Below are 16,110 nucleotides of genomic sequence, written 5' to 3'. Positions count from 1 at the left end.
TTGGCTACCGGAGGTAAGTCCCGGTTACCAGCTCGTTTTCCTCTCTCCCCCGGTTCCCACATCCCTCTCCCATTTGTGTCTGTTTCATCCTCTCTTCAGTGCCATCCATCAGCCCTTTTCCCCCCTGAAGAGGGTCTGCACCAGCGACGCCCGAAAGCCCAAGAAGCTGAGTCAGCGTTCTGCTCCGGAGCCCCACTGACCCAGCTGCGATCCCAGCTGCTCCCGCCCTCCGGCTCCGCGGCGCTGGGAAAAGTGAGGAACAATGGGATTCCCGGAGCACTCCACCATTGCTGGGCTGGGGGAGGCAGGGAACAGGCTGGTGGGAGGAAGGGAGGCACAGAGGCAGAGCCCCTTTCTGCCCTGCCCGGGCAAGGGGAGCAGCCGGAGGGGAGGAGGTGCCCGGTCCCCATCAGCCTCCTGGAACAGCGAGATCTGCACGCCGGGGAAGGGGAGGGGGAGAGGGTGGGTGTGAAGGGGGTTGTTGCTCCAACCTGATCGAGTCCATTTGCCAGTTCACCATTCGCATCACTTCCGGAGCAGTCCTCAGTTTCTGCTGCAGAGTGAGCTTTTTTTTTTTTTTTCCTTCTCTCTCTCTCTCTCTCTCCTTTTCCCTCCCTCCTCATCTGGATGCTGGGAACTTGAAGCCTCCTCCCTTTATTGCAGCAGGATCTGCCCCATCCTTGCTTCAACTTTGAGCTGCATCAAAGAGAGAGAGAGCGAGCCGCAGGCTGGCTGGTGCCGATGGGGGCAGGGGACCTGCCGGGCACAGCCCTTTGCAGTTGATGTTGCCGTATCTCTAGGACCCAGATCTGACTCTTTCCTTTAGCTTTCCTTTTTCCCCCTCCCCACCTCTTCTCTTCTTGTGTGTGTGTGTGTGTGTGCAGGATCCTCCTGGTTACCGCTGTTGTTATTCCCCCTTAGCAGGGAGACCACCCCAGCCATGGCTGAGAGGAAGCAGAACGGGCGGCAGGGAGAGGAAGAAGAAGTGCCAGCCTTCTTTAAAAACCTGGGCTCGGGCAGTCCCAAGCCCCGGCAGAAATTCTGTGGCATGTTCTGCCCGGTGGAAGGCTCCCTGGAGAACAAGACCATCGACTTCGACTCGCTCTCAGTGGGCCGCGGATGTAACAAAGTCGTTGCAAAGCAGAAGGATGTTGCCCACCTGGGTCCGGATGCTCAGTCCGTCTATTCCAAGCATAGCGGGAAGGGAGGGGAACCATCTGTTGAATTCGGGAGGAAGGTGGAGATCAGGAGTGCCACGGGGAAGGAGGCGCTGCAGAACCTGAATGACAAGGTGGGTGCATATATATATAGAGATATATATATATATATATATATATATATGTATATTGTGTGGGGTGAACTCGGGCACGTGATAGGCTGCAGAGAGGACGGATCCTCTCCACCTGCAGCCGCTGGCTTTTATGTCCCCTGCATCCGTGTGGCAGGCCGTGTCTTCCCCTGGGCAGCAGCATCTCTCACAGAGCCTTCACTCCAGAGCTCGAACGCTGTCCGTGTGCTCTCTGCAGGTGTACGAGAGGGGGGCACAAGAAGAAAGAAGGATCCCGCTCCCCCCCCCCCCCCCCCCCCCACCCGCACTCACAAACACCCCGCCCTGCCCTCCTGTCTGGGGAGAAACAGAGACTTTTTTCTTTCTTAGGCGATTCCCCCAGCACGGAGGTAGGGAAATGCCCCACCCAGGCAGGGAATGCAGCTCACGGAACAGAAGCGCGATTGTGAGCAAAAGAACATCAATGAGCCTCCTCCTACCGGGATCAAATCCCTGCAGGCTTCTTCTAGGGGAGACTCCTACCCCTGCTCCCAGGGGAGGACAGGCGCCGGAGCGACCCCGGGGAGCTGCATTTCAATGCCAATTTTCATCAGGGCTGCTGGCTACAGTGGGAATTTTTGACTTGGGAAAATCTGGGACTTTCACAGGAATGTAGGATCCTCATAGCAACCCAGAACTCCTCCCAGGATTTTGACTGCTGCAGATATTTCTCATTCTCTGGATTTGTCAGGGTGTAATAAAGCCCATCTTCTTCCAGAGGCAAAACCCACTGAACCTATAGATCTGCCTGACCATGCCCATCTGCTTTCCTCAATAGATCGACTTAAACCAGCTTTACTCAGCTGTGAGCCATGAAAAACTCAGTGCACACCTCTGACAGTGCTGGCAGAGGTTGGAAGAGCAGAAAGGAATGAATGAAGTACCCACCAGCAGCCTGATAAACTCCTGGCATAGGGCAGGAGTTTCTCTGAGTAGTCTCCCAGTGGGTATAGAGCAGCCCTTTCTTCTGGAAGCTGCTCCTAGGATGTGCCTTCTGGTTTTTAAATCTGATTTGGATTGTGTATGATGGGCAGGAATACAGAATATGGGCTAGTTCACCACTTTCTCCTGCTTTCAGAAATGTGAAGTATTGCTGGAGGTAATATAAAAATATAAATTAATCAAATGTGTTACTTATAAAAGATGAACTAGAGGCTTATCCTCCCCAAATCAGGCCCCGCTGCAGTGACCTAAGGGCTCCATCCAGCCATATTTCCACATGTGAACCACTGGTGTCACAAAGAGCTTACAAAGGCAGGCACAGATTTTTAGAATTCCCACACACCAGACCCAGTGAAGGGGAGGATATGCTCCACACTGCTCCAAACCTGGTTTCCCAAACCCAGACAAAAATTTGCCACTACAGATGCCTAAAGTTTACTCTGATCATGCTGAAGTGTCTACTAATGGAGTAACTTTGCATGATTAATTAGTCTTGTTGGACCAATCAAGGTGTATTTCAAGAATAAAGGGCTTTTTCATTTTGGGGAGTCAAAGGTTCTGCAATTCATGACATTTTAAGAGCTAATTTTGGACAATCTGATGTCCTGTGGAACATAAGTATAAGCAGGATATACATTAACTCTGAAAAGATAAATTATTTTCTGATTAAATGATACCAGTATAACAAAAATTTAAGTATGACATTGTGCAAAATCAGAATCCATGAAGAATATTAATAATATTTTAAAGTGTTTTTTTGGTTCTACTTTAAAGATTATTGTCTAAATGTTAACTGAGAGGATGAAATAATGGGATAGTACAAAACATTTGAGTTGTTTCTCATTACCTTTACTTAAAACTGATGCCAATGGATCGTGGTGTGAGGGGTGGTAGGCATTGGGGTAAGTGAAGTCTCTTGGGATAAATGTCATGCTATGCATTGGGAATTTATTGCAAGCTTTTATAGCTTTGGTTTTCCAGCTGACTGCACCCATAGCTTGAATCAATGGTTAAATCCTCAGCAAGTAAAATTGGTTTTATGGGTTTAAAACTCAGTCATCCCTTTTGTCACATTTAGAAAGATCTTGTCTTAAACCCCTTTGAAATAGTTAACAAAGCAATACGGACAAGCTATTTTTTATATTTTTCTCTGAGGTCTCAGCTGTCAAGAGGATAAAAAAGGCCATGTAATTATTCCACATTAAATTGCAATATATTGTTTTTTGGGGCAAGATAAGGGCAATCAAATCTCTCTGTGTCTCACTTGCCTGGGACATTCTGTAGCCATCTATCATGTGTTGCCCCTGGGCTGTGCTGTCTCATAATTCAGGGTTAAGATCATCTCTGGAGGCACCAGGAAGGCTCAGCCTCAGTTCCAGCAGCATTTGCAGCTCCATCTCTGGTGGCCAATTCAACAGGTCTGCAGCTCAGCTCGGAGCCAAGCTCTGCTGCTTGCAGCTGCCAGGCCTTGGAGAACTGACTGTGCTTCTGTTTCCCATCTGAACTTTCTCATCTTCCCTGTTTGGGCTGTTCCTGTTTCTGGAGCTGCTGGTTCAGTGTCGGGGCCCTGCTCAGTGCTCTGAGGTCCTGACCCCAACACTGGGATGTGCCAAGAACATAATCTTCAGATGTGGGATTCCTTAAATGAGGCAAGAGGTCCTTGGCCTGGCTCTCAGGAGCTGCTGTGCACCTGCAAGATCAATTTCTGCAGTGGGATTTACCCACAGGATAATCCAGGTTGGAAAAGCCGTCCAAGACCACCAGGTCTGACCTTCCCCAATGGCCACCCTGTCCCCAGCCCAGAGCTCTGAGTGTCATGTCCAGGCTTACTTTGGACACCTCCAGGGATGGGCACTGCAAACCTCCCTGGGCAGTTCCAAGCCCTGAGCACCCTTTCCATGGGGAAACTCCTGCTGTGTCCCCCCTGAGCCTGCCCTGGCCCAGCCTGAGGCCATTCCCTCTCCTCCTGTCCCTGTTCCCTCCTGGCAGGAGCTGTGCAGAACCACAAGGGCCCCCCTGAGCCTCCTTTTCTCCAGGCTGAGCCCCTTTCCAGCTCTCTCAGCCTCTCCTGGGGCTCCAGACCCTTCCCCAGTTCTGTTGCCTCTCAGCTCTGCTTTGTAGTCAGTGCAGAAGCTGGAAGGTTCCTGGTCCCAGAGCAAGGACTGCTGGAATGGCATCCCAGGACAATATTCCCCTTTTCCTTACATGACAAGTCTTAAATGAGGGGCATTCATCTGGGTTTTAAAAAACTTTGGCCATTGATTGAGCTGGGTCATTTCTCCTAGTGTATTTCTCAGATTTCCCATATCTGTAATTGCTATTCCTTCTGTCTTGATTTAATTGCAAGAAAGATCACAAGGGCTTTAATCTGGTTTGCAGAGAGAGCCTGAGTAGCTGCTCAGACCTTACAACACCAGTACAAGACCTGGGATTCTGGATCTCTCCTTCATTTGCCATCTCATTGTTACTCCAGTGGTTCAGGTTTTTCCCCTGTGCACTTTTACATTCCTTTTTTGCCTCCCTTAAAACAGTTCCTGGTCCTTTGGGAAGCACAGAGCACTGTGTATAAACTGCTGGTCTAAACCAACAAAGCCTGTTGTAACAAATAACGACAATGAATAAACAGACAGTAGGAAAATATTTTTAGTTTGGAATTGATAGGAGAGGACTCACTTGCAAAACACTGCCATGAAGCTTGCGACACAACTGGACTTTTCCCTAAAACCTCAAAGCTCTCAGGATCATGGTTGTTCATTCCTGGAGAGAAATAATGAGTAACAGGATGTTGTTGAGAGCTCAAATAATCACAGACTCTGGAACATTAATGGAACTGTTGTCTAAAACAAAGGAGCTGTTTCCAGACAGCTGGAAATGCAGTCCTGAGTTTAATTTGTTACAATGCCTGCAATTTTTCTAGCCTTGTTTCGACAATCATTGCTTGCAAAATAATCATAAGGAAGGATGACTTGCATGTTCTTCCAATGGGTCAGGATTATTTGTGGAAAAAAACCCCAAACCAACAGTGAGGAGCAAAAATGCCAAGATCCTCTTAACTTTTTCTAAAAGCCATCATTCAGCACAGCTGCTGTTCTATACATCCAATGGGTGTCCTGTGGAGTGGTTTCATATGCAGAATTTACTAATACCACACTTCCATGCAGGAATGAACAAGAGATTTTTATACAGGGTCAATGGATTATTTGGGGTAAAGATCTGATGGAAAATTTAAACACTTGGAGCCAGATCTCCCTGCTTGGCTTGGAGCTGATGCAGGCTGCATCCCAAGGGATAAATGCAATCACTGGCACATGGGAGTGGCAGTTTGGTGTGCCACCCTTAGGCCACCTCCCTGGACACCATTTAACAGGCCCCATCTGGTTTTAGTAGGTGCTGAGCAGTCATTTAGGGTCTGCCTGAGATTTTCTACCTGCAGGGCCGTGTCCGACTTCCTGTATCACACCTCTGTCTCGTGGCACATCAAATCTGGGTGTATCTCCCAGATATGTTGTGAAGTTGGAAAATGATGTTGTTAACAAAGTTCAGGTGGGGGCATGTGTCCTCATGAACTCTCTTAGCTTATAAAACAACAGCATTTGGGAGCAGAAAACCACCAAAAGCCAAATCTCTTTGCACTTCTGTGTGGTTATGAATGTCCTGTCCTGTGATCCCCTCCCAAAGAGCAGGAATGACTCAGGGTAGGAGAATAAAGGTCAAAATTCCATTTTTTCCAAGTCATGATCATCCTGCACCTCAGAGGAAGGCAAAGCTGGCTGACACAAGCAGGGACAGCAATGGTTGAGAGCCTGGTGCTTTGCCCTGTAGGTTTTTGGGGAAGGAGAAGAGATTATAATCTTAAGAAACTGTACAATCACCGAAAGCAGCCATTTCTTAGCACCTACCCATGCTTCCCATAGGCCTGGGGGAGAGGATGAAAGGGAGAGGCAGCGACAGTGAGGCCTGACTGTCCCATGCCTTTGTTCCAGAAATTCTACATTTAGCTGTGGTGCAGGTCAGGGCAGGATGTGGCTGTGAGCGGTTTGGAGAGAATAGCACATTTTTTCTGTGAATTGTATAACCCCTGACAGAACAATCCCTGTCTAGAACCCTGAAGAGAGCCTGGCTTGTTCCCGGCTACATGATGGGGAATTGTTTAATTGCTGAGATTGTTTAAGGATAATTCACATCATGGTACTCAGGACATTTCCACTAAGAAACACACTCCAACACTAACAGCCTTCTTAAAATGCTATTTTTGAGCCTCCTGAAGGGTTCTCTGGATATTCAAAGGAAGAAAATCAATTGGAAGGTTAATTTTAATTTGCAAATCGAATGAACATTTTGATTGACCTGTTTGTGTGGCTAGAAAGTGAATCTTATCCTCAAAAAAGGAGATGGTCTGTATGCAAAAAAATATCAAGCTGTTTCTCTGAGAGGCTGTATGATTTTTACCTCCTCATAGTAACATTTTACCCCCATGGTCATTTCTATGCTGTGACTCTTAATTTTAATTTTCTCCTCTAAGATAATGAAGCAAGAAATGCCCATTGTCAAGTACAACTCCCCTCAGTAATTTAATTTACAGTAATTAATAAAGAACAGTTCTTTCATAATCTTTTGGGAAGGACAGATGTAACTCCTCCTAGCATGTATCAGCCTGGATTTAATTCTCCCTACACTTCCTAGGATGCAGGACATTCCTGGATCCATGGAAAACTCCTTTAAAATCATTGAGAGTTGGAGCTGATGCAACAATTGGCATTGGCAGGATCATGATAGAAAATTAGGGCCTGATGGGTGAACTCCTGAAAGCTCTTTTGGCCCAGTTTATTTAAATCCATCTCTGATCCCTCTTTTCATTAAGTTTTAAAATGGATATTTCCATTTGCAGTTTTTTTAATTTCATGGCAAAATGCCATTGTGGACACACCTTTAAATATTCAGTAGGAGTAGAAGCAATCTGGATATTGCAGAAATTCTGTGGGTTTTGTTGCCATTACACTAAAATTCCACACAGGAAGAAACTCTTTTTAATAATTCTTTCCCAAATCATCGAGTAACTCCACAGTGGGAATAAAATTCTTCTCCAAGTGCTTTATGGTAGTTCACAGAATCTCAGAGTTAAGATTCAGAGCTGATGTAAATTGATTTCCTCTGATGCCTGTGCTGATTTATTTCAGCATAGATTTATTTTGATGATTTTAGTATAGATTATCACTGCATAAAGATTCTCATATTCCTGTGCCATTTTCCCTCTAGACCTTTGCAGGATATAAATTTAGACATATATATGCTCCTTTAACATGAAATAAGTTTTTGCTGCCAAGAGCCTCCCAAGTGCTGCAGCAGCTGGGCAGGAAGGGCTGCTGATGATCCTGGCCAATATTCCCCCAAATACCTGAGGATGGGTCAGGGACACTCTTGTCCTTCCCTTTATTAGCATTGATTCGACAGTGCTCATTAATGTGACACCTTTAATTTTATCCTGTTCAGCCCCCTGTGTGCATCAAGAGACCTGTGGAAGACAAAGAGCATCAGCATTATCCAGATATCCCATCACTTCTCAAAATATCCTGGCACTGCTATAGGACTGCTACATCCAGCCCTGCCGGGATGTAACAAGGAAGTTCAATTCTCTTCTTTTAACAGAGGACCCAACTCCTGCCTCTGATGTTTCATAAATAGTTACTTTTCTTCATTTAACTTGTGGGGGAATTTATGCAGGAACTAGAGATTTACCAGAGGAATTACTCAGAGAATCATGGAATGGTTTGGGTTGGAAAGAGCCTTAAAGCTCATCCAGTTCCAACCCCCTGCCCTGGGCAGGGGCATCTTCCACTGGACCAGATTGCTCCAAGCCCTATCAGAACCAACCAAAAAGATGCACTTAAGTAATTCCAGGCTGTTCCCCACTTGTTCTCATCCCAACATTGTCCATTAGCTCCACCCCTCCCCTCCCCTCATGTGAGATTATGCCATAGGCAATTACTTAGCTTTTTTAAGCCAGGCTAAATAAGCCAGTTTGCAACGACACTAATTTAAAAATTACGTATTTTGACAACGTTTTAGCTCATTGTTAAAAGCAAAGAGAATTGGGGCACGTTGGTGTGCTGTAATGGAGCTAGGAGACATGTTTGGGAGCTCATTTCTTGTCCTAAATAATGGAAGTTTTAAAAATTTGGTGCTGTGTAAATGTTGCATCTCCAACAACTGTGGTTTTCCAACCCTTTAATCTCTGAATTTATTTCATTCTGTATTACTTAGGTTCTTGCAACAAAGTGATGAGAAAGACAAGCTAAGTCACCTGAAGATTGGTTATTGCTTTCTGACCCTAGTCACTGCTGGATCCAAGTTATGGAATATATGATTATGGAATACTTAACATTCAAGAACTGCTGCCCTGAATTAAGCCCATGTGCAGTAGGAAGCCTTTTTAAATCAAAAAAAGAGAAATTGTAATAGGTATGTTTGGGCAGCTGACATGGGCTCTAGATGTGTTGGTGATCCACTGCCCAAGGCCTGGGTGCCAGCTCCCAACCTTGGGCAGTGTGTGATTTCTCTCTGATACTCTCCTACCTTCAAATAAAAGGCATGGAACCGTTCAGATATTAAACTGAGGAGGAAAGCAAGCATCAAAGAGAAAAAAAAAGGAACAGTTGCACTGTCTAAATTTAGAGATGTGGTGTAGATTCCTGGTGCCATGTTCTGAGCAAAAATATGCTAAGGTTTCAAAACTTCTTCAAGCACACATCAGAGGCTCAGGATAAGTCATTCAGGGTTGTCTATTCTAATCATTAAATCAAAATAAACCCTACAGGCTGACAAATTAATCATTTTGTCACTCTCGTAATGAGCCACTTTTTCATTTGTTGCTAGTTGAATATTAACAGATTGACATATCAGCTCCTTAAGTGTTGTGTGATATCCTACCTATACCCAGGAAAAAACACTTCCCTATATTCCTTAGAACTTCCTGTGAAGAAGTGAACATAAAAGGTCCTGATAGGAGTCTGTTTGAACAGATGCTGTTTTTATAATGATTTATTACTCTCCTAGACCAAAGGTTTCATTTCTTACTGGCTGTGCATGGTGCATTTGGGTATGTAGAGATCACAATTTTGAGGCAGGCAAATATGCAGTTTATGTGATGTGGAATTCATCGTGAGTGAGGGAAGAAGGTAAGTCTTTGATCGTTAATTATTAGTTATAATCTTCAAGCAGAAGTGAGTTTGTGGTATTGAGTTCTCCAAAATTTGTGTTGTACCTGACCGCAGCACAGCTGATGTCAGAGGAACCTGCTTGGCCACGGATTCCACCTCCTTTCCCTGCACTGGGACAAGTGCATTGAAAACAATGAGGAGATATTTATGCCATTTAATGCATTTCTTTCCTTGAAGTACCAGCTTATGGAGTTCAGGGACTGAGAAATTTGACTCCAAGTGTGACTGAAACATGGAACACGGAGTTGGCAGCACTGGAGTAGTAAGGAATGGCCCGAGGGACGATGGAGAGGACCCCCACGCCCGGGTGCGTAGCTCTGAGTCCACATTTTCCTGGCACTAAGGTTTCAGGTTAGTGACCATAGGTGTCTGTGGGGGGTTGGATCCGGGCTGGATTTTCTGGACGAGGTGTGGGAGAAGGCAGACTGGGAAAACAAAGCGTCGGGAGTGGCTTCAGATCTTCATTCCCTTCCCTCCCCCCCGCCCCCCCAATTTGCTAATTGGGAGGGCCAGGAAGGGTGGGGTAGGACAAAGAAGATCGAAAGCAGCGAGGTCCCCACCGGGCATCCTCTGCTCTTTTCGTGCGGGGGCTCGGATGGGGGCTGTCCGCAGCCCTGGGAATGGGGGATGGCTCCCGCTCTTCCCGGGATGGGGTACAGCCTCAGCGGGGGCTGCATGGGGGTGTCCGCACGCCCGGGAATAGTGGGGTCGTTCCCGCTCCTCCCGGGGATCTCGCAGCCCCGGCGGGGAATAAAACGGGGCGTTCGCATCCCCCGAAGGGCTCATTTCGCAGAGCCCCGCGGCTGCCCCGCCCAGCGCTGCAGCTTCACTAACCCGGGGCCCCGGGAAGCGTTTCGGGGGGGGGGGGGGGGCGGGGGGCGGGCGGGCAGTGCCTGGCGTGTCCTGATGGATTCCGGTCCGTGTATCCCGAGATATCCCGATATATGCCGAGATTCATCCCGATATAGCCCGAGATATCCCAACACCTTCAAGGTCCGCATCCCTGCTCCCACGCCCTGTCGCCGGGACCGAGCAGCCCCTCCTACCGCTCATTTGCATTCCGGTGCGTTCCCCGCTCTCCCATTGGGCGGAGGCCGCTGTTGATTTGCATCCCCGCGGGCACTCAGCCAATGGCGCGGCGCGCTGGGAGGACGGGACCCGGGAGCGGCGGGGGCCGCATGCGCGGTTCCCGCCCCGCCGCTGCTCGGGGCTGGGCCGGGCTTGGCTGGGGCTGGGCCGGGCCGGGCTGGGCTCCGGGCACTGGGAAGAAAGAGAGGCGCGCAGGGTTGGCTGCATCTCCCGTTCCTGCCATTGCGGAGAGCGCCGATCACCTCTCGTGCCGCGCCCCCCCCGCCCCCCCGCTCCCCTTCCGTGAGATCGCAGTGATTTGGCCTCGGGGAATTTATTTTTTGTTCTGTTTTTTTTTTTTTTTTTTTTTTTTGGGGGGGGTTTTTTTGGTTTTTCTTTTCTTGATCTACATACTGGTGAAGGGGAGGTTGCGGAGCAGTTGCTGCGCGGGAGACAATAGCGGTGTAGCAGCCGCCGCGCTTCTCTTTAAAAAACGTATAACATTACTGAATAAATACATCGGGGGTTGATTTCTCAAGATGTCTTATCAGGGGAAGAAAAATATTCCGCGGATCACGGTGAGTGGAGCGCAGGGGAATAGCGTTGGGGAAGGGGGAGGGGTGCGCGGGGATGGAGCCCTTTGTGTGCCGGAGCGATGCGGGGCTGGGGCAGGATAATGGGATCAGGGATAATGCGGCGCTTCCTGTGCTGCAGCGCCGGGGGGGCCGGGGTCGGCGGAGCTGAGCCCGGCCGGTGGCGGATTCAGCGGCATGGCCCCGCAGCAGCGCAGCGCCGGCCCCGGGACAACACCGGGGACCCCCGCCCGGGCGCTCGGCGCCCTCGGGTTGTGCCCGGGGAGGGGTCCCTGCCCTCGGGCTGTGCCCGGAGGGGCTCTCCCCGCCCTCGGGCTGTGCCTAGGAGGGTCTCGGTGCCTTCCCGGAGGCTCCATCCCCGCCCGCCCCAGCCTGGCGAAGGGCGGCTCCGGCTCCGGCATCAGCTCGAGACTCCAATCCCCGCCGGGCTGGCGCTGGGGATTTTCCAGGATAGTCTTTTCTTCGCCAGGAAGCTTCTGGCAAGGCGCAGGTTTCGGTGCGGTCCTGGGGGAGCAGGGAAGGAGCCGTTATATAAACTCCTCCCTCGGTCTCCTTGTTGTAGGAGCCGATTTAGGGCAGGTATTGCAGATCCAAGGGTACCAACTTTAGGTTACGTAAGATATCCTCGACTAACGGGCTGCTGGAGCTGCTTGTTTTTTTGGACACAGGAGTTTTTCATCCTTGGCAGCGGTTCCTCACCTTCCCCACGGACACACCCTTCCCCGTCCTCCTTCCTCATCCTCGGGGGCAGGAAAAGGAGCTCTGAAACGGGGCTTTGACGTGTCGGGTTTGGGCAGGAGTCGCTGGATTGTACAATTGCAGTGCTTAAGGAAGGCAGGGGATGTGCAAAATGGTTATTGCTAAATGGTGCATTCTCATTTTTTTAAATTATTTTTTCTCTGGAACGGGGAGTCAGTTTCCCTCCAAGAGTCCAATGGTAAAGAGTTTAAAAAGCTGTCTCTGTTTAAAGGGCGATGGAGGTTCCTGCTGAATCCCTGTCACGGGCCAGGAGTAGCATGACGCATTTTTCTTCTGGCTGAACGCTCTGATTTATGTTCTGTGCACACAATCCTCCTGCAAAGAAGTAGGAAAAATGAGATTCTGCTTCTGTTTACTGTTGTGCAAACCTGGGATTATCAGCCGAGGCTAACACTGGAAAAAGGAGGATAATGGATGTGTGGCTGCCCTGATTTTGCAGCTGAATAGACACAGATTTGGTGGCAGGCCCTCGCAGGGGTGTGAGCTGCGTGTGCTTTTGTCTCCAAGGTGATTGAGATGAGCAAGAGGATTTGTCCTGATCTCAGAGCCCTCTCAAGAGCCCAGCAGCAGCCCTGGTTACTGCCAGAAGCATCATTAAAATGTTCCAGGCTTCGTTTTTGTGGTCACTTTACATATATTTTTTCCCTTCTTCCCTAATTGATGCCCAGTGTATGAAGACTTGGGCTGTTGGTGACATCCATGGCTAGGCTTTCCCATTTTAAAGGCACGAGGAGTCTGCAGTGGAGGTGGGCATCAACACTGCAGTATTTCTGGAAATGGTAAACATGTAGGACAGTTTGCTGGAGAGGCTGGTTATTGAAAGACAAGTGGGTTTTTCACACCCCACATTAATTCACTCAGGCTTATTGGCATTTGCAGCAGCTCCTAAATTTAAATTTTGGGGGTTTCTTTGTGTTTGAAATCAGTGGCATTATCCAGGGGAACTCTCCATTGCAGCAGGAGGAGGAAGGAGAAGCAGAGAAGGAGGGAGATGGACTTAACATCTCCTGGATGTTAAGCAGTGATACAAAAGATGGATCTAATGGTATAAATCGGTGTCTGATGCAATTCTTGGAGCCCTTTTGGTGTTAAAAGAGCCGTGTCAGTTGAGAATTGGGTGCTGCAACTCTTCAGTTTTATTATGAGGAATTTGGGAAAATGCCTGATTGTTCGTTCTTTCAACGAGTGGAGTTGGCGCTTCAGAATCAGGGCCCTGAGCACCCCTGCCGCTGTTTTATATGTATTTTTCTATAAATTCTTACATATATTTTCTCTAAGTCCATGGCACCTCTAATTTAAAAGTCCAGCTTTTGATTTCCCCAGCCTTTGGCTGTGCTGGTATTGCTTTGTTCTCTTCCAAAGGTGTTTCTGTGAGAAGGGAAAAAAGAATCAGAGTAGGTACAAGCACAGATCTGAGGGCCAAAGGTGTGGTTTAAACCAAAGATTCAGAGCATGTATGTGCTTTGCTTTAAATATTCATCTGCTGTAAAAAGGCATCTGTAATGTGGGGAATGAAGGAACCATGGGGATGTAGCAGCTACTTTTTAACTCTCCTCCCCATCAGGAGCTCTGCAATGGGTTTCACGCTTGTTTATGACTACTATGCAAAAAAAAAAAAAAAAAAAAAAAAACACCAAAAAACCACCACAAAACCACAAAAGCCAACATTTGTTTTTGACCAAAAATCTTGCAGAAGCAAGCTGTAACCTGGGCTGGGATAAAATTGTGCTGCCTGATAGCTGCCTTTTTGTAATTACCTTCCTGTTCCTGCCAAACTGTCTTCTAATTTAAGGAGATTTTAATAACTGTTTTGTATATCCTTCCCTTAACCCTAATTTGCTAAATACGTGCACATTTCCATCTGGTTCTGCAGTTCTGCTCGGATCCACTGCAATGAAACATCGCTGAAGTGGACCAAAGGAGTTTGTTTGTGTTGTGTAACCCCTGGCAACAGACTTTTGGGCCATTTCCCTGACAGCAGTTGTCTCACGTTAAGCCAAGCAGTGAATCCGCTGTGTGGATGCATATAGGAAATTTTGTATGACCAAGGCAGAAGGAAATAAGAGATGTGGTTCTAATGCATCCCTCCAAGTGCTATTTAGTGCTGCTGCTGCAGGTGATGGTGGCAGGCTTCAGGTAGGAGTGAAGCTGCCAGAGTAGATAAGATCACTGGAATCCACCTCTTTCCTCGTTCTGATTTTGGATTTTTTTTGCATCATCAGTGATGAAAACCCTTGCAGATGAAATAAAGCATTTTATCTTTCCAGTTGAAAGTGCAGCAGTTGACTTGTGTTTTGATGTGTGCTGGTGAATAATGCAGAGGTTCTTGCCTTCCCTCCTCTTTCATCTCTGGAGTGACACTGCAGACTGTCAGCTCTCCCATTGAATAATTGTGTCTTGTGCTGTGCTTCTTTTGTTGTAGAGCGATCGTCTTTTGATCAAAGGTGGTAAAATAGTTAATGACGACCAGTCCTTCTATGCAGACATTTACATGGAGGATGGGTTGATAAAGTAAGTGAAGCCTCATGGTGGTATTGGGTATGTACAGAAATGCACTGCAGATTGGCTGGAATAGCTTAATCTCGGAGAGATCTATTAAATTACATTGAAAAATGAATATTTCCACGTCTATCTTGGTGTTTAATGAAGGAGCTTTAAAAGCAAGGTATTGAATAAATAAACAACCGGGCCCAAACCCTGCTGTCTCCAAGGAGGTACTTACATGCGCTTAATTTTAGCCATGAGAGCAGCCCCATGCTGAGATGACACATGTGTTTGAAGTTATCTGTGCTGTAAAGTTTCACTGAGTTATGACTTCAGATATTTTGAATTCAGAGTTCAGCATCCTAACACAATTCTCTTTTAGACTTGGAGGCTGGACTTAGGTGACCTCTGGAAGTCTCTTGCAGTGCTGACTTCTCTGGGTCTGTGATGCAGAGATCACTCCAACCCCCCTTCAAGTAAAAAAGGATCCTGTAGTAGAGGAGGTTCAGATCTCTTTCTGTGTTTTCAGGCCTGGAACATGTGTTTCTGGCACGTTAAATGTGTTACAGATTTCTTTGGAAAATTACTCCTTGGAAAAAACAGACAAGCCAGAGGTTACAAACAAGGAATTTTCCTATTCTGGCTAAACAGCCAGCACATGTGCTTTTTCAATCAAGGTTAAAAGTTAAAGGAGCCAGCCAGAGACAGCTAATTAATTGCATCCACTACTGCGCTGCTAAAAATAGGTCTGTGAAGAGCTGGACTGGAGAGACCTCTGAGGGTCTCACCAGGAATTTGGTAACCAATATCTGCTTGAATTTGTTTGTGTAGGGACTCTGTAATGCTTACATATTGGGTAGAAAATAAGGAAGCAAAAATTCTTTCAGTGTTCCCAAACCAATTTGCTGTTAGAGAGCTGGAATCAAGTGTTGAGCTGCTGCTTTAAAAAGTCCAGCCCCTGAAAAGCTATGTAGGGTGCAGTGATCATCCGTGACCTGCACAGCCCCTTCCAGAGGGGCTCCTTCTTTTTCTTCCTTTAATGTTATCCCAAAGTCCTGAAGGAGTTGCACACTTAACTCACCGTTAGGCAGCTGCTTCCACGGGAGGAATAAACCACCCTCAGCCCTATGTGCGCTGCTCCTGTGCCCTGCTTTATATGGAAAAAGACAACTGCAGCTAGGCTAAGTAGCACAGGGGTGTTTGTTTACAGGCTGCTTACCTGCGTGTGCCTGACCTGCTCCTCAAAACCTTTTTCTCCAGGCAAATAGGGGAGAACCTGATTGTGCCAGGGGGAGTGAAAACTATCGAGGCCCACGGCAGGATGGTGATTCCTGGAGGGATCGACGTCCACACCCGGTTCCAGATGCCAGAGCAGGGAATGACATCTGCTGATGATTTCTTCCAAGGGACCAAGGCGGCATTGGCTGGGGGCACCACCATGATCAGTAAGTACCTGCTTTCCTCTTCCAGCAAAGCTGGGCTTTTCTCTTTCCCAGATAAGAGCAGGAGCTGTGGGAGCCACCATGTTCTGAACCAGTGGGTGATGCCTGGCCAGGTTGCCGGGAAAACTTGTGGGAGTAGGGGTGGAAAAGCAGGACCCCAGGATTTCCCCATCTTGCAGTTTTCACTCATTTCATTTGTTTTCCCTTGCTGGTGGTGTGACTTCAGCAGGCTTTTGGGTCTGCTCCTGCTGGAACCAGTCTCTCTGTGACCTCTGGCT

The 16,110-nt window shown here is 47.8% G+C and overlaps 1 protein-coding gene across 2 annotated transcripts in view; it reads left to right on the top strand.

Annotated features, from left to right (window-relative positions):
* Positions 1 to 925: 925 nt before the first annotated feature.
* The window catches only part of DPYSL2 (dihydropyrimidinase like 2), a 52,372-nt gene continuing 37,187 nt past the window's right edge, over positions 926 to 16,110 (top strand). Inside the window, exons 1-3 of one of the 2 annotated variants that reach the window (XM_059870390.1) lie at positions 926 to 1,291; positions 14,329 to 14,417; positions 15,651 to 15,835. In XM_059870390.1, the coding sequence (XP_059726373.1) occupies positions 941 to 1,291; positions 14,329 to 14,417; positions 15,651 to 15,835 (625 nt within the window). In that variant the 5' untranslated portion in view covers positions 926 to 940. Of the gene's footprint in view, positions 1,292 to 10,913; positions 11,133 to 14,328; positions 14,418 to 15,650; positions 15,836 to 16,110 lie in introns of those variants that run through there. The other variant, XM_059870391.1, reaches the window with a different exon arrangement.

The sequence above is a fragment of the Haemorhous mexicanus genome, chromosome 30 (assembly GCF_027477595.1).
Source record: "Haemorhous mexicanus isolate bHaeMex1 chromosome 30, bHaeMex1.pri, whole genome shotgun sequence".
Classification (NCBI taxonomy): domain Eukaryota; kingdom Metazoa; phylum Chordata; class Aves; order Passeriformes; family Fringillidae; genus Haemorhous; species Haemorhous mexicanus.
This window is presented reverse-complemented; position numbering and strand designations above follow the sequence as displayed.